General features: G+C 54.7%; 10 protein-coding genes across 10 annotated transcripts; 5 read left to right on the forward strand and 5 right to left on the reverse strand.

The window, feature by feature from the left end:
• Positions 1–788: 788 nt before the first annotated feature.
• On the reverse strand, positions 789–1531 carry N7482_003165 (PHO88 family protein; the record flags this gene model as incomplete). The annotated part of the gene is made up of 3 exons (XM_056685290.1): positions 789–1174; positions 1292–1452; positions 1515–1531. 3 exons carry the CDS (start codon positions 1529–1531, stop codon positions 789–791), a joined length of 564 nt encoding a protein of 187 aa, XP_056548896.1.
• An 803-nt stretch (positions 1532–2334) lies between these two features.
• On the forward strand, positions 2335–3104 carry htz1 (histone H2AZ; the record flags this gene model as incomplete). The annotated part of the gene is made up of 3 exons (XM_056685291.1): positions 2335–2433; positions 2703–2772; positions 2857–3104. 3 exons carry the CDS (start codon positions 2335–2337, stop codon positions 3102–3104), a joined length of 417 nt encoding a protein of 138 aa, XP_056548897.1.
• A 2347-nt stretch (positions 3105–5451) lies between these two features.
• N7482_003167 (uncharacterized protein) lies at positions 5452–7509 on the reverse strand (the record flags this gene model as incomplete). Its single annotated transcript, XM_056685292.1, has 3 exons — positions 5452–6120; positions 6159–6989; positions 7171–7509. The coding sequence occupies 3 exons, from the start codon at positions 7507–7509 to the stop codon at positions 5452–5454; spliced, it is 1839 nt and encodes a 612-aa protein (XP_056548898.1).
• A 706-nt stretch (positions 7510–8215) lies between these two features.
• N7482_003168 (uncharacterized protein) lies at positions 8216–9378 on the forward strand (the record flags this gene model as incomplete). Its single annotated transcript, XM_056685293.1, has 3 exons — positions 8216–8255; positions 8328–8698; positions 8863–9378. 3 exons carry the CDS (start codon positions 8216–8218, stop codon positions 9376–9378), a joined length of 927 nt encoding a protein of 308 aa, XP_056548899.1.
• A 3189-nt stretch (positions 9379–12567) lies between these two features.
• Positions 12568–13919, forward strand: N7482_003169 (DUF3431 domain-containing protein; the record flags this gene model as incomplete). Its single annotated transcript, XM_056685294.1, has 3 exons — positions 12568–13097; positions 13198–13749; positions 13811–13919. The coding sequence occupies 3 exons, from the start codon at positions 12568–12570 to the stop codon at positions 13917–13919; spliced, it is 1191 nt and encodes a 396-aa protein (XP_056548900.1).
• A 471-nt stretch (positions 13920–14390) lies between these two features.
• On the reverse strand, positions 14391–15059 carry N7482_003170 (putative GPI anchored protein; the record flags this gene model as incomplete). Its single annotated transcript, XM_056685295.1, has 2 exons — positions 14391–14701; positions 14756–15059. 2 exons carry the CDS (start codon positions 15057–15059, stop codon positions 14391–14393), a joined length of 615 nt encoding a protein of 204 aa, XP_056548901.1.
• A 1288-nt stretch (positions 15060–16347) lies between these two features.
• Positions 16348–17374, forward strand: N7482_003171 (putative aldo-keto reductase (AKR); the record flags this gene model as incomplete). The annotated part of the gene is made up of 2 exons (XM_056685296.1): positions 16348–16608; positions 16685–17374. 2 exons carry the CDS (start codon positions 16348–16350, stop codon positions 17372–17374), a joined length of 951 nt encoding a protein of 316 aa, XP_056548902.1.
• Positions 17375–18136: 762 nt separating this feature from the next.
• On the forward strand, positions 18137–20504 carry N7482_003172 (heat shock factor family protein; the record flags this gene model as incomplete). Its single annotated transcript, XM_056685297.1, has 2 exons — positions 18137–18609; positions 18668–20504. 2 exons carry the CDS (start codon positions 18137–18139, stop codon positions 20502–20504), a joined length of 2310 nt encoding a protein of 769 aa, XP_056548903.1.
• Positions 20505–20909: 405 nt separating this feature from the next.
• cwc27 (putative peptidyl-prolyl cis-trans isomerase) lies at positions 20910–22574 on the reverse strand (the record flags this gene model as incomplete). The annotated part of the gene is made up of 1 exon (XM_056685298.1): positions 20910–22574. One exon carries the CDS (start codon positions 22572–22574, stop codon positions 20910–20912), a length of 1665 nt encoding a protein of 554 aa, XP_056548904.1.
• Positions 22575–23399: 825 nt separating this feature from the next.
• On the reverse strand, positions 23400–23846 carry N7482_003174 (Clr5 domain-containing protein; the record flags this gene model as incomplete). The annotated part of the gene is made up of 1 exon (XM_056685299.1): positions 23400–23846. One exon carries the CDS (start codon positions 23844–23846, stop codon positions 23400–23402), a length of 447 nt encoding a protein of 148 aa, XP_056548905.1.
• Positions 23847–24268: the final 422 nt, after the last annotated feature.

Raw genomic sequence — 24268 nt, forward strand, 5'->3', positions numbered from 1 at the left:
AGCCCATCGCAGCATCCCACAGCTCCCGGTCTATACCGCATGCGGCGGGGGACCAGCGGGTAGCTCAAAACAGCCTGCGGTGGACCGCCCGGTGTATAAAGAGGGCGACTCGGGCCCTGAAAAGAGTCACCGGGGAACCACCACGGGATCCAGCAGAGTTTTCGGTTGTTGCGATGTGAGGATGGCTCTGATTTGATCCTCTGAGGTTTCTGAGACCGGCCCGCGTATTCAGGCAGTTCCACGAGCTTATAAATCCCCCTCCCCCGGCCACTCCGGCGAAGAGGCAACGGAGATGCGACACCGATGCATCACCCTGACCGCTACTGTACTAATGGTTACCACGTGACGGGGGACTGGACTATGACAGGTACCTCGATCTGATATGCCGAATATCCGAATATGACATGGCGCGGCCGAGGCCCCCAGCACTGTGGAACCTCGTGGAAGCCGACGGCTCGTCGGCTTGTCTGGCAGCACCGCAGCAGAAGCTATGGACACCACGGCGGATCCCTTGCTACGACCGCATGAGGCTCAATGCGACATTCTACATGGGGAAACAAGCAGGGGAAAAAAGAATTATGGCTCGAGACTGCAACAGCGTAACCGAATACGCCATTGCGGGCCCGGGGGGTGGGGGAGTGAGAAGATATAAGAGTGGTATAATACAGCCAGAAAAAGTGATCGCCGTGAACATGACCATTCCTGCTCCATGGACCTGGGAACCAAAGAGAGAGGCAGATACAAATAGACCTCCGGATTGTCCACTCAAACCCATCCTATGTATGCATTTACTCCTCCTTAGCACCACCCCGGTAGTTCTTCTCCGCGTTCTCAATCGACGCCTTATCGCTCTTGGGCTGGCCCTGGGACATGAAGCCGCCGGCGTTCTTGAAGGGGCGAGCCAGGTCACCCGTAGCGGGCTTGCCGAACACGTGGATCTTGACCAGGTTGGCCTCGAAGGCGCCCTTCAGGGGAATGATGGACTGGATGAGCAGGGGGTTGGTGTACTTCATGTACAGGTGCATCACAGCCATCATGCCCACACCCATCAGCTGGCTGCGGATCAGCTGGCGCAGCTGCCCCTTGTCGTAGTCCATGTTGGTGGTGGTGACCGGCTTGGACTCCTCGCCGGTGCCCATCGGCGCGGGCTCGACGTACTTGAGGGTCGACATGTCTGCGTCGCGGAGAAAAAGAAGATGTTAGTGGTCTTGATCAGAGAGAACCAGTCCAGCATGCGATCGTATTCCGCGCGATCATTGGAGGAAATGGTCGCACGCGATCATCAACATACCCTTCTTCGCATTGATCTTGGCCTGCGTGTACAGGTAGATACCCAGGATCAGGACGTTCGACAGGATGTACATGCCGCGCACACCCATCAGCACTTGCGGGTCATCAAAGGGCACCTTCTTTGCCAGCTGCATCATCACCAAGATGATGCCAAGGTTGGTACTGCCAAAGTCGCGTGTCAGCCAGGTGAGAAAGAGAGATCGCATGATCATCGGGAAACCTACACTTGAGCGGAGACCATTTTGCCGGGAGGTGAGCCTGTGAACCGGAGCCGTAGGAGAACTGGTGAAGGAGAGAATGGGGGGAGGGGATGATCGGAGCGTACGGGGGGAGGCAACAAAACCAAAACTCATCTCCCCCGGGCCACCTGGCGTTCTGGAACGGACAAACTATCACCCGTTATCGCGCGCTGTCAGGTCACCTGACTGCCACGCCGCCTGCCCGCTGGTCGAGATTCAGTCCGTTTCGTCGTCACCGTTTTGAAGGCTGTCTCCACGACAAGGGTTGCTCTGCTTTCCACTCACATGGCAGGAGAACACCAGGATTGGTCCACCATGAGAAACACTTTCGCATTCCCTACCAGCTTCGAGGCCTGGGCCAAGCCGGGATAAACTGGTGGTGGAGGGGCCCGCAAACGGGTTCTTACTTTGCCCTTCCTAACCAACCGCCTACCCCTATGGCGATGGGGCCCGCACTGGGGTTATATCTTGATATTTGGACACCTTGATAGAAGACCCTGGAAAAAGGCTTCTCTCGTGTATCGATCCCCATATCCCCCGTCTTTGACAGCGACAGACGAACGAACGGCCACTTGGGCCGACCTTGGGATGATGACCATATTGGGACTAGCGCCGGGTCCGCGGTCGCAGTCTTTAGCGACCGGGACGGTTGGACATTTCTGACTTCTCCATCCATCAACAACGCGCGTGCCTACCGCTATCTGATATCGCACCTTCATCCCTCCACCTTGTGCCTGATCGCCTGCAATCTCTGATTACCGCGCCTCGATCTATCTCTACGACCCCATCCGAACATTTGCCCAAGATGCCTGGCGGAAAGGGAAAGTCCATCGGTGGAAAGGGTGGTTCCAAGGACTCGGCGGGGAAGGCCCAGAAGTCTCACAGCGCAAAGGCTGGTCTGCAGGTCAGTGGTGTGGTGGTTGTGATGTAACCGGATGGACTGGGCGCAGATGGAGGATATGCGATAGGGGCCTGGCAGTCCCTTCATGTATGATGCAGAGACGCGTCGACATCGACCCTTCCCCTCACTGCCCTGCTCGCCAGGGCTTTCTGGGGGTCTCTTGCATCATGCCACCTTGTCGCATGTCCTTTCTCTCGACCATCGCGAACCGGTCGCGCTAGATTCTGTCGCGCTGTCTCAACGGCTACTAACATCGCTCTTCTCCCCTCTAGTTCCCCTGTGGTCGTGTCAAGCGTTTCTTGAAGAACAACACCCAAAACAAGATGCGTGTCGGTGCTAAGGGTATGCCTCTCCCCCCGCCCCTTCTACCCCTCTTTCTCTCTTTCCCTATCCTCTCTAGACTCTGCTGATGCTGACAAACCTTAGCGGCTGTCTACGTGACCGCGGTCCTCGAGTACCTGACCGCCGAAGTGCTGGAGTTGGCCGGCAACGCCGCCAAGGACCTGAAGGTCAAGCGCATCACCCCCCGTCACTTGCAGCTGGCCATTCGTGGTGACGAAGAGCTGGACACCCTTATCCGCGCCACCATCGCCTTCGGTGGTGTCCTGCCCCGCATCAACCGTGCTCTCCTACTCAAGGTGGAGCAGAAGAAGAAGGGCAAGCCCGAGCTGTAAACGGACCCATGGGATTGAAGGGAATGATCGATGGCGACCGGCAGGCTCCGAAAACGATGGGCCGGAGTTTGTTCACCCACGACTGCTGAATCCGCTCCCCTGCACCACCCAAGGTCTCTTTTGTCTTATCGTACTTCACGGCGCGCGACTCTGATGTATTGTCTTGTCTATTCCCCGGCTTTTCCTTTCTTCTTTCTTTCCTTTCTTTTTTTCCTTTTCTTCTCCATATTTCTTATTTGTTGGATCCGTGCGATGTCTATTTCAAGTTCACAGGGCGCTGTAATGGGAAAATGGGGGAATATCCTGGTAGTGTGGAAATTACTACTTCTGATTGATTTACACTGTCCAAATGTAGTCTTTATTACCTATCACTTTCCACACTGACCATTGTAATCTGGGCTGACAAGTCCACGATGCAATTCGCTCCTAACCGGAATCAATGCCAAAAGCCGATCTGGGCCCCGTAAACAGGCGTCCGTGGGACATTCCTCGCGGCCCGCTACAATGGCCCAGCTTCCCTTCGGCATGGAAACCAGCCGTGTCACATCGCGTCGCATATGACTCACTACAAGTGAAAGCGAAAAGCGAAACAGAAGGTATGAGAGTGTATATAGATCCTCAGGTTTCAGGGCTTCGACCGGAGTCCTGCCAAGATTGCCTTGCACGAGAGACTCGGACTAGAACTCGACGTGCATGGATACGGGGGATCGACAGGGACAGGCATGCCGAGACCGGGACCATAATAAACACAGTACACACAGTAAACAAACGGGGGAGCTGGAGGCACTCCGCCAACCGGTGAGCCTCTCCGTGAGATCATTTCGGCGTGATTGAAGCAGTATATTGTATCATGTTTCAATGCGTTTTGTCTTTAACTTGATCCTAGATAGGCGCCCAAGCACCCCTAGACCGAGGATGGTCGGAGTAGGGGACTGGTCTAGTTGAACCCTGCTACAAGTACTCCTTCATACTCCAACGCTACTCAGGAAAGAAGTAGAAACGCACAACAGTAAAAGGTACATGGATTGTCAAAATTTCAGTACAACATTGAAGGAAAAAGTCCCTAGACTGCAAATGATACCAAGCATGGAGAGAAACCCCTCTTCGACCAAGACAGAGACTGTATATGGACGAGCAATAATCCCCGAATGAACAGCAGTAGAAACCTATCAATATACACATACATCAACAGATGTAGGTAGAGTCAATCCAGGCCATACCACTTGAATCAATCCATGAAATCACCGCCTCCAATCTTCCCTACTCAAGTCCCAATCGTTTCTGCGAGACAAAAACCAACCTCCATCAGAGCAGTCGCACCATACAGAAAAATTCACAAAGGAGGTGATGGGAAAGAGAAGATGAAAAGAAGAAAAGGCATACTCGGCCCCGCAGGCGTAGAAAAGCAACCGCCGTCCATTCCCCGGAACGTCACACATTAGGGGGTAAGTTACGGAGGAAGCATCAAAGAGAAGAGAGAAAAACGGGCCAAACAATAAACGATGCGAAGTCGCCCCCCCATGTACAAACTAAAACAGGCGGAGAATATGCAAATGCTGAGATTGTCGTGTCTCCTGCCGAGGGACAGGGTTCTTTCGGTCATTCTTCGTATGCGTCCCACGTCACCAAGCAGCACTGGACCTGGAATCATGGGATCATTATCATCATCGTCCAAGAAATGATAGCGATCATGGTGAGAATCCGGGATGCAGTGTCTGGGGAAAACCAAGTAACAAAGCCATGGAGAAGCTGTGCATGCAAGAAACGGCGCCCGCAGAAAAAGGCCAAAAAAAAGAAGAGAAGGAAGAGAAACAGAAAGAAAACAGAAATAGAAAGAATAAAATCAACAAAAACAAATCCAGAGTTTCACTCAAAAGAGTGACGGGGGACCACTGCTTCGAACATTATCCAGCTGAGGATAACATTCACCACAAGTGGGTGATCCCACGGGTGCAGAGGTTCGAATGTGCAAATTGCAGACAGAAGTGCAAGCGCGGATTGTTGGGCTGCCCCAATATAGAAAAAAAAAAAAAAACGTCTAAACTTGGCTAGTAAAAAGTAGATCAGATCAGCGAAACAATGGATTTTTCTGGTCTTTTTTTGGGTTGTCATCTCGTCATCCCTCATCGAAATCGTAAGCCGGTAATTCGCAGAACAGGGCCTCGTGATACAAGTTCGTATTCGTCTCGCGGCAAATCAGTCGGATGCTGGCAAAAATAGGGGTAAGGGAATAGCCATCGTTTCAAAAAAAGGTTGCGCTCTTTCTTTTGTTCCAACAAACACAGGCAAAAAGTAGGGTAAGGTAGTGGTAGTCGGTTTGCGAGGGGATCGGGTCATTTGAGGTCGTCTACTCCACGATGATCTCGACGCCCGAGGTGGCACGCAGCTCATCACTGCCACGGGCCTGGTGCCCGTTCTGGCGGCGGAAGCCGGTGCCCTTCTCGGGAGTCGGGCCACGGGGCTGTCGGATCGGCATGCGCTCTTGCTGGGCATTGTCAAAACCCACTCCCATGCCACGGTTGCTACCAATGGTGCCGGCCGCCGAGGGTTGGCTATCCTGCTCCCAAGAGAACATACCACGCAATCGCCGAGGGCTGGAGTTCGGACCTCCGATGCCGGTTCCAAGAGACAGTCCGCCAAGGCTGTTTACAAGCAGGTTATCATCACGCTGCATACCGAGGGAAGAGCCGGAGGGTGCCGAGGTGAGGGTCGGGGTGTTCGAAGTGGCGGTCGGGGCGCCTTCGTACTGGAGCCGGGTTCCGTTGGACTGCAGAGCGGCAGGGAAGCTGGCGGAGGAAGGGACGGGGGATGGCGTGTACGACCGCAGGTCGGCGAAGGACTTGGCGGCCCGCAGGTTCTGGGTGTTGGCAAAGTTGCCCGGAGAGTCCATCACACCTAGGAAACTGGAGGTCTGGCCACGCAGCGTGTTGAAGGCACCCGGGCCGCCCTCGTTGCGGGCCTCGCTGAAATCAATGGTGGCCGCACGATTGAGTCCGCGGCGGGCGCTATCGCCAGCCTGCCCAGCAGGCGGGATGGACGACAAAGGGGGCTGACATTGGTGCCCGCAGCTACCTTGAAGACCTGGACCTGGCGCTGATCGCCATTGCCGCGGGAGGCATGGGCCAACCCCATATTATGAGCCAGGGTGTGAACCGTGCGTCGCTGGGAAGGGGTCAGATTGGGTGGGAAGATGACGGAGTCGCGGGCGGTGTCTTCCTTGAACAGGAGGAGTTGGGAGTAATAAGAAAGAGTCTGGCTGTCGTTCAAATCCACCTCTACTTGTTCGTGTTGATGAGCAACCAGGTCACTGTCGGATGTCGGGAAGTGCCTGATTGACTTACCCAGCTTCTGACCGCGTTGCGAAACGGGCGAGGGCGAGGTGGCCGGGATGTGCGAAGTCAGCGAGGACATGGAACTCTGCGTCTGCAGCTGCGAAGAGGCCATGGGCCGGTGCTGTTCTTCCAGCTGGCCGCGGCGCTCACGCTTCTCCCGTTCGATTCGTTCCCGCTCCTGCAGGGGCAACATCTTCTTGTACTCCACGCGCAGTTTCCGCCCCTGAAGTTCAAAATGATTCAGGACCTCGATCACGGTGGCGGTCTCCTCCGCCGAGGTGAAATTGGCAAAGGCCAATCCACGGAACACGCCGTTGTCAAAGTGGTAGTTGAAGGCGTAGGGAAGAGGCAGGTTCAGCTCCGTCATTAGTTGCACCAGCTGCTCCTTCTTGACGGCAAATGGGATGTTCTTGATGACGATGGCCGTTGGGATGAGTTCGTCATCGCCCTCTGACGAAGCCGATGCTTCCGGCCGCATCGCGCTGCTCTGGATGGGGCCAGGGCCCAGGTTGGAGAAAGCGTTGGGCATGCCGGGCTGCTGATCGAGCCAGGTCTGCGTGATAAGATGAAAGTAGTTAGTTGACATTCAGGTGAAAGAACCACACATGTGGGATGGTTTGAAAACGGAGAACCAAAAAAAAAATCAGAAAACCAAAAAGTCACAGGGGGTTGTGATCAAGGGCAAAGGAAAAAAAAATTTGCGTAGCGGACGTGGAGCATAACAAGACACATACCGTAGGCAGTCCGGTCCGTCCACGGGCGGAAGGCTTCAAACTGGCCGAGGCCGACCGAATCCCACCCAGGGACTGAGCGTTGGCGAAGCCATTCGGGTTCCAAGTCTGCGAGCCGGACAGGTCATAGCCGTAGGAGGCATTATTTTGCAGCGAGGGGTTCAGACGCTCGAGGCGGGCCGACTCGTAGCGGGCCATCTGGTCCTCGTAGAGGTTGACAGGCATGGGGCCGTAGGCGTCAAACTGGCGGGAGGGCTGACGGTGCAGGGGTTGTTGATGCCGCTGGGAGCCAGGGGAACGTGCGGAGGGATCGTGATACATGTCCGACTGTTGGTAACTCATGGCTGAGAAACGAGGGATTCCCGAGGACCCGAGGAATGTGGGCACGTAAAATCCACCACAACAAGGTCCAAGTCCAAGTCTCCAAGTTCCAGTCCAGGTGTAGGTCCAGGTCCAAGTCCAGGTCCAGGTCCAATCCAAGTCCCGGGTAGGTCGAGCGAAGTCCGTGGGAGCACGGATCTACACGGACATGGAGCAGGCGCGAGTAATTTTTTTTTTCGAGTGGGAGGAGGTTAAGACGTGGTGTGGGAGGAGGTGGAGTGGCGGAGGAATTTTGCGGAGGAAAACGCAGGCACCAGGGCAGAAAAAGCGTGCGGTGCGAGGTCAGAGGGCCAAACAGCAAAATCGCTCACGGATGCAAAGTCGTGCTCGTTCGGGTCGTGAAAGGGGGGAGGGGTAGGGGGGGGAGGGGGAACACGATATGGGGTCAAAACGAGAGGGGAGTTTTGTTGGGCTTTTCAACCAAACAAACGACGCCGGGTAGGAATTCACGGTATCATCGAGGCCGAGTCGAGGAGAGGAAGAGGAGGAAGGAGAGAGCGTGGGGCAGGCGAAAAGGTTTTTGGCTTGGGACTGGGAGCGGTCCACTGTTGCTAGACTCCGAAGACTCGCCAAGAACCGGGAGTAAGGAGGCCGCGGGCTGCAATCACGAATTGCCGTTCAGATGGGACCTATGAGAGCTGGGATCTGTTCCAAATAACCGAGCAGAATGGCAGAAAAAGAAAAGACGCAAAGCCAATCCGTCGCGGGTTCATGGGGGGGGGGGGGAGACTGGCAACGGGGGACTTATATAGCACCACCGACTGACTGACTAACTCCAGTTCTCCGTACTTACGACCAGCCGACGCCAAAAAAAGAAACCAGTCGAGCCCCGTTTGGAGCGTTCGTCGGCTCAGAGTGGTTCCTGCGTTTTCTAGTTTCTTGGTTCCCGGCCACGCAGAGGAATGAGGAGACCGCGAATGAGCATGAGGCCGGTCTTCCTTCGGCGGATGAGTACTCCGTCAGTCTGATGGACACGAGTTCGGAACTGTTGCGAACTTCTTTGGTCAACCTCTACTCTGTCCACTCTATCGGAGTCCTCCCCCTGCCCCTACGGACTCCCCAAGGACTCCCCAATGATGCCCCCCTGTCCCTTTCCCCTGATGAGCTCTGCTTTCTCTACGGTCGCTCGCGGGAGGCCAATCGGAGTGCGGTCGTCCTATAGGTGATTATTGTCTCGGCTCCCCACTCGTCGTCTCTCTCCTTAGTATGGAGTACGAAGTACGGTGCTTGCCTGCCCTGGGGCTTAGCTTGACGGAGTACGGAGTTCCCTTTCGTTTCCTAGCCTTCGATTCCACGTTCTAGCACGTCCCCTAGTCCCCTTCGAGCATTGCGCGTCCATTCTTGATTCCTAGTGCCCACCACGATCGGCCACCCCCTGGTGTGGTGGACGGGTCCTTGACCATCTGCCGCGCCGACTGGGCTCCAGGTTCCAAGCTTCTGCGGTCAGCTCCCCTGTCCGGCCTAGTCATCCTCTGTCGGTCCGGTTCCTGGCCGTCAGGTCGAATGGCTGTGGGAATGGCTATGGGAATGGCACCCACCACACGGGGAAACGCAAGCGCAAAGGCATCAGCGGGGCTACTGCCTGAGGGTGAGAATTATGTGCAGCAGAGTCGTCATAACGAGGTCATGCTCGGTAGTAGTCCAGACTACAGAGGTCACTATACACCCCGTCGAGGGGTACTCTGGACCGCATGGACGCCAACGGGGATCGCACGAGCAGTTTCAAGAGTGACGGACCCAGTTCACGTGCCTCGTGGTCGCCTCGCCACTCTATCTGATACGACGGTTGCTCGCCCCCTGCAGATTCGCCCTCCTCAGTACGAGTCATAGCTTTTGTATACTTTCCTTTTCCTTTCCTATCTTCCCAATTCCTGTGCAGCCCTCCGTTTAGGACATCTTTCGTCAAGGAATCGATCCCCCTTCTCCCCCCCTCCCCCCCCCCCCCCCCCTTCTTCCCCTGATTGGCCTCCTTTTTCCATTTCTTCCAAAATAAGCCCACTGTGCTATACAAGGCATAGCGTGCCTCTCAAGGGATCGCCTGCCTCGATCAGTCCTGGCCGCACGTCTTTTGCCACCCTATTCTTCCCTTTCACTACTCCGTACTTCGTAGTAATATGGTCATGATGAGGACACACCCACGGAGGACTCCGTTCTCCGTACTTGCCAACTGATGATTTGATACTATATCATGTACTCCGTGCAGGATCATCGATGACCTCAAGAGCGACAGAGAAAACAATACTACGGAAGAGCAAGTGGACACCATATCCCCCCCCACCCCCTCCCTGGCCGCCGGTCACCAATAATTGGGTCTGAACGGGACGGCCCAGCGCTTCCCGACATTTTGATATGGGTTCCTTCGGAATATTCCTTTTGTCTACCGTGTTCTCCTCTTCATCCACGCCCTGATTGACGGCGCATGGTGCTATGCCACGCCAGGTCCACCTCTCCCCTCCACTCCTGGGCGCCAAGTGGAAGCGGAAAACTTTCGCCGTCTCCACGATCCGCACATTCCGCGTTTCTAGTGTCCCGCGGCGCCGCGGAACGACCTGCGACCTGCCCCGAACACCAGCTAGAACCCGCTGGAGGCGGGTTCGAAAGCACTTGGAACGTCAGACTCCGGCCTAGGGTGGAGTTGGGGGTGGCGGTAGTCGGCTTCGCTGCTCCGACTCGACGGTGCGCCTGCGCGTGGCGGCCGCCATCACGAGCCACGGCCAAGCAATGGGGATGGGGAAAGCTCCCGGAGCTCTTGCTGCCTTTCCGAGGTGACAAAGGGACAGAAAACTCGCTGCCTAATTGGTGCTTCTGTTGCTGTCCCCCCTATCTCTTTGATCACGATGATGCGCATGCAGGCCGCTGAGATCACCGGGCCCCTACGATCTTCCCTTCGCCACCTCGTCCTGGGGATAGCTTGACGAACCCCTTTTCCCAGCACCGACGCTCATTCCTAGCTGGTGCCTGGTTCCCTCAACTTTACCCAGGACTACGGAGGACGCTTTTCAGAGCTGTGGAAATGAGAATGCCTTCGGCCGAATCCCGTTGGAAAGCTCCAAGTGGGGTTCGGGCTCTGGTCTTCCAGAAGGAGCTTCCAGGTTTAAGCGTGGCGATGTAAAGCCATTCCGCGACCAAGCTAAACAATAGCCTCATGACCTAGTGGATAGGGCCGGCGAATGCGGCATCTCTCATCGGCCAGAAGCATCGGAGAAAGATGTTCGTCTCTGCGTTCAGGGGGAGACGTCCCATCAGACAAGTGGGCCAGGGACGGCCAATTGTCTTTTTCGAACCTGCTGCGAACGCCAATCATCCGGATCTCCGACAAAGAGGAAAATCTTCAGTTATGGGCTTGACGTGTCGTCGAGGCGAGCAAAAGCCATTTCTATCACACGAATGGCCACGAGAGGTGACGTTCTGAATAGAGTAGTGGCCGGTTACGCCCAATTGTGCATCCTGGGCGTGCTTGGAGGCGATCCTCGAAAAGGTGGCGCACAGTCGGCACGGTAGTCCAAGAGGGCTTCACGTTTCGTATGCCCCGTAGGCAACCGGCCGTATCACCGGGCAAAGGCCGCACAGAATCCATGAGTCCCACGTGGAATTGATGGCGGTTCAATAGTGTGCCGACTGGAGGGGAAAGGGGCGGAGAATCGATCAGGAGTGGGCGAACTGACATCACCCCCTACTGCGAGACTAAGAGCGTGGCCGGGAGAGAGTACCGAGTACCGAGCCCCTGGGATGCCTCCAACCGCCTGGACATGTCCATAGTTGACCGGACGGGCGGGCGGTGAGAAGGGGTCTGGACCAGGCCGGTTTCTCGAAACTCTCGGCTTCGGCTTGCGCGTGCACATCTCCCCGAGTCTGGCATTAATAGATCGGACGGTGGTGATGCAATCCTACTCAGTCCATTCAATCTGCTGTACGGAGGACATGGATTGCAGACGCCCCCGCGGGTCTCACAGACCCTGCGAAGACTCAAGGGTCGAGCAATCTTTTTATGCTTTTTTTTTTTTTAATAAATCACCGTTGAAACCCCTAAAGGCGGTAGGACTCGCTTTATGGTATGGCACTATGTTAGAAGATTTCACCAAGGCCTCGACAAGGCCGGACCAGGTGGGGGAAGCCGAGGCAAACAAAGAGGAAAGGCGGCAACAGATGACTTTGTCCACTCCGACCCTGTCTCATCAAAGAATAAGCACCTGGCAAAAATGGCCAATGTGTTCACAGCCACGCTTCTTACGTCCGTCAATCAACCAAACCTCATCGCCCTCATCCAGCAAGAGTGACGGGGTTATGCTGCACCTCGACGACCCAGGGTGTTTTTCCGTCGGTCACCCAACATCTTTTCCCCCCAAATGAGACACAATACGGTAGATAATCCGTTCGAACATTCCACCAAGTCCCCTAGTCCCTTCGCTTCGCTGGGAAGTCGACTAAATGTCGACATGCCGAGGAGAGCACCGTGGCGTAGACAAGCATGCGGGACATGGATCAGTCATGCAACTTGAAACAAACCATGGTTCCAAGAGGGGACGGCTGACGAGGCCCCACTAGATTCGTTCGCCGATTGCGCTCACGAGTCCCCTGGAGTCAATGGCCGCCTATGGCACGCTTTAACAGAAATGGCGGGGTTCTTCGTGTTCGATAATAGAACCATGATGGCCTGAAACCGATCAGCCCTATTGACGATAGCTTGGGGGCTCAGCTCATGTTGATGGCGCAAGTCCGTCCTCATACGCGGCCTCTGCAAGCCACTTGAGCCAAGTGCCGATCGGCTGAGGCGTCGTCCGGGAACGATGAGGATCAGCCCAGACAGCCAGTCGTGTCAAGCATTATGGGAGTGGGGCCAGACAATAAGTTGCAGGCGCCCAAAAATTCGGCATGTTTAAAAATGTTGCTGGCCCTCGTGGGACTCCGCAATTCCGAGAAGGAATTTGCGTTGCTGTGTTGCTGTGTTGCTGTGTTGCGTTGTTGCTGTCTCGCTGTCTTGCTGCTGCCCCTGAAGGGGCCTAATTCGGTCCCGCAACGATGCGGCTCACGGTTCGCGTGTCGATCACTTTCGTCCTGATCCTCACAATTCTGCTCGTCAAGAATCACTTGGACTCTCTCTCGCCGCAATGGCAGGCCGACCGCGGCGCTGAGCTCGCGCCCGAGTTTGTGCTGGACAGCGCGGGCGCGCATATCGAGCTGGTCTCGGTCGATCGCACCGGTCCGTCACCTTCGCCTTCCTCCATTTCAATTGCGCTGCCGTCCAGCTCCGCGCCGGCATCCAAGTCGTGGCCCGAACCGACGAAGCGGCCCGCGACGCCGACCAAGTTCCAGCCGAAGTCGATCCCGGTAGATGTGCCGGGCGCGGATGATGATATATGGCAACAATATCCGTTTTGGTCGCATGACGATATGCAGATTATCACGCCAGACCAAAAGCATAGTTTGAATGTAAAACCGCGGCCTACGTCCACGCCGAAGCCCAAGGTGTCGCCGTATCCCGATCGCATTATTGTCATGGGCCGCATGTCGTGGGAGGACTCGGGTTGGTTGGAGGATGAGTTGCCCGAGTGAGTTCCGTACAATTTGTCCCGCCAAACTTACACATGGTGGCTGTCCATCGCAGCGCTGGTTGCTTGGACCCAATGTTGACAAATATGTACGACGCAGATGGCAACATGCAGTTTACGTGGTCGATAACCCTGACTCGGAATACGCCGTCCAAGAAAATAAGGGCAAAGAGTCCAACATCTACCTCCAGTATATCATCGACCACTACCACAAACTCCCCGAATACATGGTCTTCCTCCACGCCCATCGCAGCTCCGAGCACGTCGAATTCTGGCAGCAAGACAATGCCCTCACGGTCCAGCGCCTCCAACTCGACTACTTGAAAAGGGTCGGCTATGTCAACCTGCGCTGCGGCTGGGGCCCTGGCTGCCCGGACGAAGTCCAACCGTTCCGCCAGCTGGCCGGGCGCACGACGGAGATTGCGTTTGCGGGCGCGTGGATGCGCATTTTTAATAATACCGATGTGCCCGAGGTGGTTGCCACTCCTTGTTGCGCGCAGTTTGGCGTGACCAAGGCACAGGTCCACGCGCGGCCCTTGAGTGACTACCAAGCGTATCACCGCTGGCTGATGGAGACGGAACTGGACGATGAGACGAGCGGTCGCGTGTTTGAGTATTTGTGGCATATCGTCTTCGGGCAGGACCCCGTCTTGTAAGTATACCTCGTGGCCCTGGATGTGCATGGAATGCAATACTAACTAGTTCATCGCTAGTTGTCCATCAAAACAGCAGTGTTACGAGGATGTATATGGACTGGAGTGGGACCCTGCCTACGCAGAAGATTTTGTGGACTGGGTCGATGATGACTTCTGGGATATATGAATGATGTTTTTGTGTATAGATTTGGGCATACAGTGCACCCACAGGACTGTTATGTTGGAGCATGTCGACGAATAGATACCCTCATGCCTTTTCATGTTTTACTCGATCTCCAAATCGTCTGTTTCCACCTTGGTACCTTTTAATGTTCCCGCGGCTCCTTAAGTTTCCGCATGGCTTGCGGGTTAATTTCAGGCCTTTCCCTACCCGCGCGGCCCCGGCGACCATCCACTACGGCTCAGCGAGAGATCGGACCTAGCCGATCAGAAAGACTGCATAGTTCTCAAAACCACAGGTGCCCTCAAATTGATCAACTATAGAGAAGCTATAAAATGGATCATGAACCCCTGTCTGGGAGAACAAATTGCAATGTTCAAGGAAAGTCGTGTAGGGAGTTCATATCGCGCGTCGATCGTTCACGTTCACATCACACCGGGCTGCAATTTGAACAGCCCGCCCAATCGTCTGCCCCATTCACAGCCAAGCCAGAGGCATTAGACCAGCCAGAGCGACAAGGGACATACCACCTGGAGCCGACAGGCCGGTGGCGGCATCGGTAGTCGGGGTTGCAGTCGCAGCACTGCCCGTAGATTGGGTCGAGTCCTGAGACAAGCTGCCAGTAGAACCAGAGCCAGAGCCAGTACCAGAACTACTGGTAACCGTGGTGGTAGCATCTGTCGCTGCAGTATCGGTGGTCCCTGTGCCCGAAGCACTCGGAGTCGTGGCTGCAGCAGCGTTATAGGTGGTTGTGCTGAATTTGCAGGAGTGAACAATGTCAAGGGCCTCTGCAGGATGTGAATTAGCACCATGCTATCAGATAAGCAGAAAGAGATAGTTACCATTGTCATCATCATCGTTGTCGTCGTCGTTGTCGTCGTCACGGTCACCATCCGAGACGCGATACTGGGAGATGCAGGCAGCGCAGAGAGGAATCTGCGTCTTGGCCGCTTCCCAGTTGCAGATGCACTGCAATTCGGCAGAGTCATTATCATACTGGTGGTCGCAGCTCTCGGAGGCTCCGACGACGGAGCCACAAGCATTCCAGCAGCGGTTGGGGACATCGTCGTGCTCCAACCTGGCTGCACTTGCGATATTGCCAGCAAGAATGAGACCGGCGAGACCAAGAAGCTGCTGAGTGCGCATGGTGGTGGAATTTTTGAAATTGAACTAGATTGATAGCTTAAAAGATGTTGCTTGGTGGTACTGATGTAGATGCCAGTGGAAAGATGTCCTGGTGAGTGGACTGGTCCTTTATATGTCGCCCTTCACGATAAGGATCAGACTGTTTCTATAAATGAAGATAGTACCGTCAAACCCTGCCGATCCCATGGTATCGTGCGGAGCATGTAGTCATCTCGTTCATCACAGGTAGCCGACAGATAACCTTGAACTAGGTAACAGACCCGCTGAGCCCCCAAAGTCATTGCCGACCCTAACTATCAATATAGAACCGAAGTTCATCTAGCAGGTTGTACATCACTGATCAACAGGGAAGTAGCCAATATCCTCAGAGCAAAAGCCGCTGCCTGGGCCATCTGTGGGACTAGCCAAGAGCCAGCCAAGAGTAGCGCGGTAATAGTTCATCGGCCAATGTAGGGACTGGATAGCGAAGTGGTATTGTTATGCTGCAGTGCTTCCCCCCGGCTCATGTAGATGAAGGATCATTCAGTGGCTGTGCTAGCATTGATCTCTAAATATTTGGGGTCTACAGAGATACCCTGCCCATAAGTGATGGGCTTAGAAGAATTCAAATATGGGACAATTGTTGTCCGCTAGGTGTGAGCGATGCACAAAGATATTCATCTAAGCCACCCTGTGGGGCCGCTTGCTCCTTGGCGCGGCACTTCTGCACTGCTGCTCGTTCAGGCCACCGCATTGTGAGATGAATCCGAGAGGGCAATATGGGGGACTTTCAAGGATTTCTACAGATTGAGTTGCCAAAGGATATCTTTCTGGCCAAAAAGAACGGGTGGAGTCTGTGCTGCATGGACGCTGCCGGGAGCCGCCCCAATTTGCTCCACTGCCGATGAATATATATAAATAGTAGAGATCGCGGGTATGGCTAGGCTTCAACATTGTTCAAAAATTCTTGGCCTAGGGTTTGTTGTCATTCTCGATTGGGGAGATCGAGAGTGATATCCGCTTCCATTTTGGCTTTACCCTGCCTAAATAGCGACCCCCGCAGCCAGCCGCAGCAACTATACATAGGTGCATCACGACTAATCTACCTCTGTTCCCTGCATCGCATTCGTTATGATCACAAAATTAAATTCGATGAAATGTTACAATGTTGTTTAGTTGATTCAGGTACAAAGAGTAATCGTTGAGAGCCACTTACTAAGGAATGCGACCCCGCTGGAACCCCACGCGAGTTGGAAGGTAGACTCCGTCAACTACATCCAATCCGACAGCGCAACCCAGACATCACAACATGGCCCGAGTAATGGGAAAAGTATGGGAGTCGTACTACCTGCGGCCTGCCGGAGACTTCACTTCCACACTCATCCCAGTTTTCCTCTACGGGACGGCCTGGAAGAAGGACCGGACGGCCGACCTGGTCTACACCGCGGTCAACGCCGGTTTCCGGGCCATCGACACGGCAGCACAGCCTCGACATTACCAAGAGCATCTGGTCGGCGATGGAATCCGTCGTGCGATTGTGGATAGGGTTGTTCGTCGAGAGGACCTCTACGTAAGTAGCGACCAACCAGGATGGACGAAGCCCGCTGGGCAAGGTCAGTGTGGTACTGCCACTGACAGCCACGCAGGTGCAAACCAAATTTAGCCCTGTCTCGGCACAGGACCCCAGTAACATGCCATATGATGCGGAGGCCTCTGTGACAGAACAGGTACATGCGTCGATCCAATCCTCGCTGCATAACCTTCGTCCTTCCGAGGACCCGAGGACTGCCGATGATGCGTATATCGATACGGTGGTAATTCACTCCCCGCTGCGTACCATTGACCAGACATTAGAGGCCTGGCTGGCCCTGGAGACCTACGTGCCCCATCGCATCCGCAACCTGGGCATCTCTAATTGCTCTCTACCCGTGCTTCATGAACTGTTCATGGCCCCCGAGGTGAAGGTGAAACCCGCCGTGGTGCAAAACCGATTCTACGAGGACACCCTCTTCGATACAGATCTACGGATCTTTTGTCGCGAGAATCAGGTCATCTATCAGAGCTTCTGGACGCTGACTGCCAACCCGGATCTGGTGCGCTCTGACCCTGTCCAGCAACTTGCTACCCTGGTTCAGATCAGTCCGGCATCAGCGTTGTACACCCTTGTGATGGGGCTGGGGGATATTGTTGTGCTGAATGGGACAAAAAATGAGGGTCGTATGAAAGAAGACCTGGCAGCTCCACTTGCCGTGAAGGAGTTCACCAGAACGCATCCAGCCCAATGGCAGCAGCTCCTGACAGGGTTTCGAGGGATGGTTGGAGATCCCACCTCATAGGGCCCTTTTATTCCATCATTGTTTGCGAGATCGAGGAAGAAGAAACGCTCCACTATATTTGCTATCAATCATGTTCTGATGCGTAGTTAAGTCGACCTGAACGTGAACGGGTGGAGTCAATCCTTGACCGCCTGCTGAGTCAGCAGCGCCAATCGCTGCTCCGCTCGAATTGACCTCATCGCCGCCAAGCGATTCAGATTTCCTTATTCTCCTCCAGCGCCGCTATTCCATCTGCCTGCCTTGTCGCGTTTCTTTCGCATTGTCTGCTAGGCCGGACAGTCATCCGTCAACTTGGACTTTCCCCCTGGACTCCTCCTCAGCCCAGTCTGAATGTCGGGCGGTGCTTGCCTGTGCTGATTGTGGTGTGCCTCGTCAAGGCCATCCCGGGTCGCCTATATTGAGCCCTCCTCGACCACCGACCACCGACCACCGTGTTCAATCTCCGCGTTGCCTTGCATTCATTGCGTTGCCTGCTGGACCACCTTGGTGCTCGTCAGATTCGGCCTGTCTTTTGCCCAACTCCCTGCGGGCCTGACCTTTTTTGCGAGACTCAACATTGACAGCGACATCCAAGGCCGCGCCCTTGCATTCGGTGCAAGAATTCATCGGGAGTATAATCATAGTGAATTACGTCCGCTGCCTCGGCGACTTCGCATAAATACCGCCTAGCCGGGCTTATCAATTTTCGACATTTCCCAATATCTCGATACCCTTCCTCCACTCGCACTAAAATACGCTGTCTACGACCTGTTTCACGACACAATGAGCTCTCAAGGCATGACTCGCAAGAGGCCTGCCCCTGGCACAACCCCCGCGACTCACTCCCAGCTGGGCACAGTCTCGAACTTCCAGACCCCGAATCCCAACTCCCAACTTTCCAACGATCAGTTTCTACAATGGGGCCAGAATCCCTCCGCAAATGCCATCAATACCTCCTTTGTCGACCCTTCCTCCTACAATTCCGCTGCATATGCGTCAAACCAAGATTTGTCCGATGCAGCTGCGTCGACCTCCAATCAGTTGACGCGCCGACAGCAGCCAAACCAGCTGGTTAGCCGAAACCGTGGTTACGAGCAAGCGCCTGTGGCGTACTCCGACAACAGCGCGGGTGCAGGCACTGGAGAGGGCGCATGGGGCGAATCGATTGATGAACTTTACAACCGGGCTCGTGCCGCCAAGAGAGAGGCGCAATCGAAGAGGAAGCAGATCCCTCCGTTTGTACAGAAGCTGAGCAGGTACGCTGATATACTGGTCCTATGGTATTTGAAGAACGACGCTAACAAGAAATTATAGTTTCCTTGACGAATCTAAAAACACCGAGCTGATTCGATGGTCTGATGATGGCAATTCGTTCATTGTTTTAGACGAGGATGAGTTTGCCAGGACCTTGATCCCAGAGCTCTTCAAGCACAATAACTATGCGTCTTTTGTGCGTCAACTTAACATGTATGGTTTTCACAAGAAGGTGGGGCTGTCGGACAACTCGATGCGTGCCAGTGAGCGTAAGAACAAGAGTCCCTCCGAATACGCCAACCCTTACTTCAAACGAGGCCATCCAGAGTTGCTTTGGTTGATTTCAAAACCAAAGAATGCCACCGGCCATGCGAGCAAAGGAAGCAAGGGCGGTGCGCGTGTGAAGACTGAAGATGCAGATGAGAATGATTTAGAGGAATATGCCGAAGAGGGCGGATCTGGCTCTCGCGACGACCGTGCACGACCCCGGCAGCTGTCCCTTCTCACAGACAGTGCCATGCCCAATGACCAACTTTCTGGGGTGTATCGAGAATTGCAGGCAATTCGCCAGCAGCAATCGATCATCTCGAGTACCATTACCAGATTGCGCAAAGAGCATGAGCAGCTCTACGCTCAGGCCGCCAACTTTCAGGAGCAACACACTCGGCATGAGAACTCGATCAACGCCATTCTCACATTTCTGGCAACAGTCTACAACCGCAGTTTGCAAGGCCAGGATGGAACACAGAACATTGCCAACTCATTTGCCGGAGCTATCTCGGCTGATCACCAGGGCAATATCGTTGACGTGGGTGATGACTTTTCCTTCAACCCACTGGCCTCGATGGCCAGTCCAACTGGACAACGTACAATGAAGAAACAACAATTGCTGCTCAAAGCACCGCCTATTGCGAATGGGGCTAACCGGGCAACCACTCTCTCGCCTGCTGCTAGTGGGTCTTACGACACCCGATCTCGTGGTCATACTCGTCAGTCAAGTGCTGCACAGTCTGGGCATGTGGAAGAGGTTCTCGACAGCAGCCCAAGACACAATTCTATAGGTGTTTCTTCCGGGCAGCAAACAGACGAGAACTTCCCGCAGCAGGATATCATGTCCGTTATCCAGGATTCGAATGCGCGCAACGGCACCCCAACCAGCTTCTCTGAATTCCCCAATGTCCTTTCTTCGCTCGAAACCTCCGGAGGCAACGTTCCTCTTACCCCTGGCCAGCGTGCCCACATGCTTCGGCTCATGGCCAACGAAACCGGAGATCATGAGGGCGCGGCCGCGTCGAACAGTGCTCTCATCACGCCAACCCCTCCGCCAATGCCGCATAACTACTCAGGTCGCCTTGCCAATACTCGACAGGAGATTGACAATCTGGTGAAAATGCAAGCCGAGCAGGACCGCTCCGTCCAGAACTTGACCAACCTCCTCCAACCACTAAGCCCGACCGGCGCCATCCCCGGCTTGGACAGTGAAGGGAACGTACCACCTCCGCCCCTTGACCTCGACCAGATTTTTAACAACGAGTACTTTACCGATCTGGCGGACGTGGGCCACGACCAAAAGCTTGACGCTGCTGGCCATGACTCCGCAGCCGGTGCCATTACACACGATAACATTGGTACTACCCACTCGGATGACGGTGACACCAATAATTTTCTTAATTTCGACCACCTCCCCGACGACGGCGAACTCTTCAAAGGACCGGGTCAATACCCCTATGGCTTCGACGGCACCGGTTACGGTGCGGACTCGGGAGCTGGAAACCTTGACTCTGGCCGGGTCGTCGAACAGCTGACGGATAGTGACACTACGAGCCCTGCAGCTGTGGATGACCATCTTGGCGGACCCCAGGATGGTGGTAGCGCTAAGCGGCGCAAGAAGGCGTGATCCGCCGTCTCTAGTTGAGAAAACTAGGTGGATTTGACGAGGAAATAGAGCTTACTGCAGCCCCTGGGGAAGAAAAAAAAGGAGAGAGTTTACGGAATACCTCAGGTGGAAATACGGCGTTATCTGTTCATAGCGTTATGCTTCTTGGGGGTTGTGGGGTGGTTGGGCTGTATAAATCGTTCCCATGATATGATTGATATGATGATTCCAATCAATTGAAGTCTGCACAAGGCTTCTTTATTCTTAGAGTGCTATGCATGTTTTGTTTTGTTTCTTTCCAAGGACCCGTTGACAACATAAGCCCGTTTTGAATCGATTATAGGAGATAGGTTCCGTGGCCATTGTGGCATATATCAAGGTATCAGGTCCAACCCAGAATCTCATATCTTCATAGCTTCCTGTCTTCTACCCTTTCCTTTCTCGGTCCCACTCCAACTCCCCTGCTCGCTCGCGCTTGCGTTCTCTCTCCCGATCCCTTTGGAACCCTCTCTTCCGTCCACTCGGGCCCCCTATCTCCCTCTCCTTCTCACGAGGATCAATCACCATCAAGGAATCAGCATCGTCGGGATGATCCTTCTTCCACTTGAGATCCTTGCCCAGAGTATCCTTGCCGAAGCGCAGCGTGTGGTTTAACCAGTCCTCATCCTCGCGCTCACCGTCGTCGTTTGCACCGGCATCTGGATCATCCCAGGACTGGCAAGACTGGCAGTTGGCAATGAAATGGAGATCACAAAGCTGCGCTTCTTCATCTTCATCCTCGACATGTTGATCTTGAGCCTTGCCCTTATCCTTTTCGGTGTGTCGGTCGTGGTGTGAGTGTGACGGTGCCGAGGTTTTGGGGTCGGCTCCCTCTAGTTTGGCTTTGAATGCATTGAACATACTAAGTGCGTCCTTTTCCGCCGAGCTTCGGAATCCCGACCCAGCGCCTGCACCATTGCTAGACCCCGGCGCTGGGCGTTTGCGGCCCCGTGTCGCAGTCTCTGGAATCATAGCTTCTAGGGCGGACTTCTTGCGGCCCGCGTCGGCTGGGCCGACGTCGACATTACGTCGCATGGATGCCTTCAGAGAGGCGATCTGGGCGTTGGTCCGCGACAATTTGGACTCTTTGGCTGGCGAAGAGACCGGACTCGGAGAGCGAGTAGGTGATTCGGGATCTTGCAGGGGTAGTTGAGTCTGTGGGTCCGGTGTCTTGGGGCGCTGTCTGCGCTCTAGGGACGGGGAGCGTTTTGAAACCGGGGACCGTGGCCGTTTACGCGGTGCAGACTCTGTGACTCGCGCTTTTGTCTCGGTTGGTGCATCGTCCACATAAGGCACATCCGCGACAAGCTTGGTATTGAACTTGGGCTTTGCTGGTCGCATGGGCATGCCCTCGTCGCCTTCATCGTCGCCAAAGCTCAGCAAAACTTTCCCTCCCTTGCCAGTCTTCTTCTTTTTCTTTGGCGCTTCCTTCTCGGTTCCAGTTGTTGTCGAGACGGTCTTCCGGTCCTTCAATTTGCCAGCCAATGGCCCCAACTCTCCAACTTCGCAGGATGTCACTTTCACCGGATACACAGGCCGCTCCGTGCCCTCCACACGCTCTGCATCCGCAATCTTCAGCACATTAAAAATGCTGTCCCCTTCCAATCGCCCGAAAAGCGTGCACTGCCCGTTCAACTCGCGCTCGGTGTTGTTGAGCGTGATGAAGAATTGACTCCCATACGACCCATCCTCGCTCTTCGCCATGCCTAGTTGCCCACGCCGGTTGAATCGCAGGCGACTGTGTATCTCATCTCGCAGAACGACGCGCTCGTTCGGATCGCGTGCTTCGGGGTCGTATTCGAACTCGGGATATTCGTAGATGGAAGTCCCACCGGATCCAGTTCCGGTAGGATCACCGCCCTGGATCACAAAGTCCGGAGCAATGCGGTGAAAGATAGTTCCAGCATAGTAGTTGTCCTTGCAGTGTTGGAGGAAGTTCTTGCAGGTGAGAGGGGCTTGGTTCGCGAACAGGGCGATATGGATGGGGCCGACGGTGGTGTGCAGCGTCGCCGACGCTGTGGGGTTCGGCTCGCTGGCATACTGGGTGGACATGATGGAGGAAGGAGGATATGGGCGCCCTATCCACGGCCCGTCGACAGAGGTCCGCGGGTGTTCACGAGGATGGGCCTATTTCTGCGGTCGACGGGGGAAGGCGGACGTCATGGCACGTGATCTATTTACCAGCTATATAGATAAACCTCGGTGCTAGGGTATGTGCATTTTAGAGCTCGCAGGGTGGGATATGTACAAGAATACGGTATATACATCCAGGAAGGTTCGCCTTTATATGTAAAAAGACCCATTAGAACCCGGTGTTGCTCGGAGGAGTGTCGCTTTCGGCTAAGTATGGACATGTCGCACGGTTTGTTGGAGGCCATTGGGAAGTCGCTTGGTTGGCGGCAGAATCAATTCGTCTATGAGTAGCGCGGGCAGATTGTTGCAAAGGGAAATGCGTAATGTGAGCTCCAGTGTAGGGCTGCATGCTGGAGATGAGGGTTTTGTCGTGAGAGCGTGCCCGCTCTTCCTGGAACAGTGATTGAGAGACTGGGTATTGATGTTGCCATAGGCAACAGTCAATCAGTATCATCACGGCCAGTGATACATGGCACTTGGTGATGGCGCGTGGTGGGCGTTGTTCATGCCTCAAAGGCATCTGCTGAGCCAGCAGCACAGAACCTTACTGCTGGCAATCCAGTGGAAGGAGTCCTTGAGGTGTCGCGTAGGGAAAACTCTAGAGAGAGGAGAACTTTGGCGCATGAGGGTGGCATAAGGGTGGTGATTGATGTATTGGCCGGGGAAAGCAGCGGCTCGGCCATACGAACGGGTCCATCACCCAGACGCGGGGCACCATACTCAAGGGCTTCCAGCCATCTGGGATCAAGGCCCCTGGCCAGTTTTCGCTGCCATCACCGGGACCGACACAGCAATCGGTAGAGGAAGTGGAAGTCGAAGCGGCCCAGACTCCCGTTCCTGCTCAAATGAAGCCCTCGCATGAAGCCCGAGCTGGAACCGTAGCCGGCGGAGCGTCCGCTCAGAAATGTCATAGCCGTCTTGGTGCAGCAGCTTCAGCATTGCCTTGTCGGTCAGCCTATCTTGCATGAAGAGTATTTTGATCCGTGCATGGAGCACTTCATCAGCAGTCGTGGTTCGGCTGCGTTTGCGGATACCCCACTTGCGTAGTCGGGACTGGATGGTCCGTTCTTTGACTTGGATGCTATATCGGCTCTCGAGGGTGCGGCTGATGGCATCGCTACTGATGCCGTGTTGAAACAGCGTGATTATCTCGTCCCGGTAGGGTTCGAGGTTGATTTGTTGGCGTGGCATGGTGAATGCTAGTGTTGGTGGGGGGCGTGGAAAGGGGCAGGGATCGAGGATGTTTGGGGAAAGGTGCCATGCGGAAAAAGGCGGTGAGTCTGCGGGATGGTCGCTCTCCGCTTTCGTTAGTTATTGGTTACTTCCCCGCTCATATTCCGTATAGATTAGGGCTTGCCAATTACCACTGCCAAATGTGAATAGGGCTATCTAATAAGTTGCTACGTCTAACTTGAGGGATTGCACGAAAAGATGATAGGAAGACAGCCACAAATGGGATATTTTTAATTATTATTGATCTTATAGGCCCATCGAGTCGTTGACACATCTCGAACCCCACTTAGCGAGTCTCAGACTTGGGAGGAGATATCAGCGCACTCGACACATTGCCCGTCTACCACATCAAAAAAAGTCCATGTACTGCATCGGGCTTT

Source organism: Penicillium canariense (assembly GCF_028826845.1).
Source record: "Penicillium canariense strain IBT 26290 chromosome Unknown utg000001l_segment0_segment0, whole genome shotgun sequence".
Taxonomy (NCBI): Eukaryota; Fungi; Ascomycota; class Eurotiomycetes; order Eurotiales; family Aspergillaceae; genus Penicillium; species Penicillium canariense.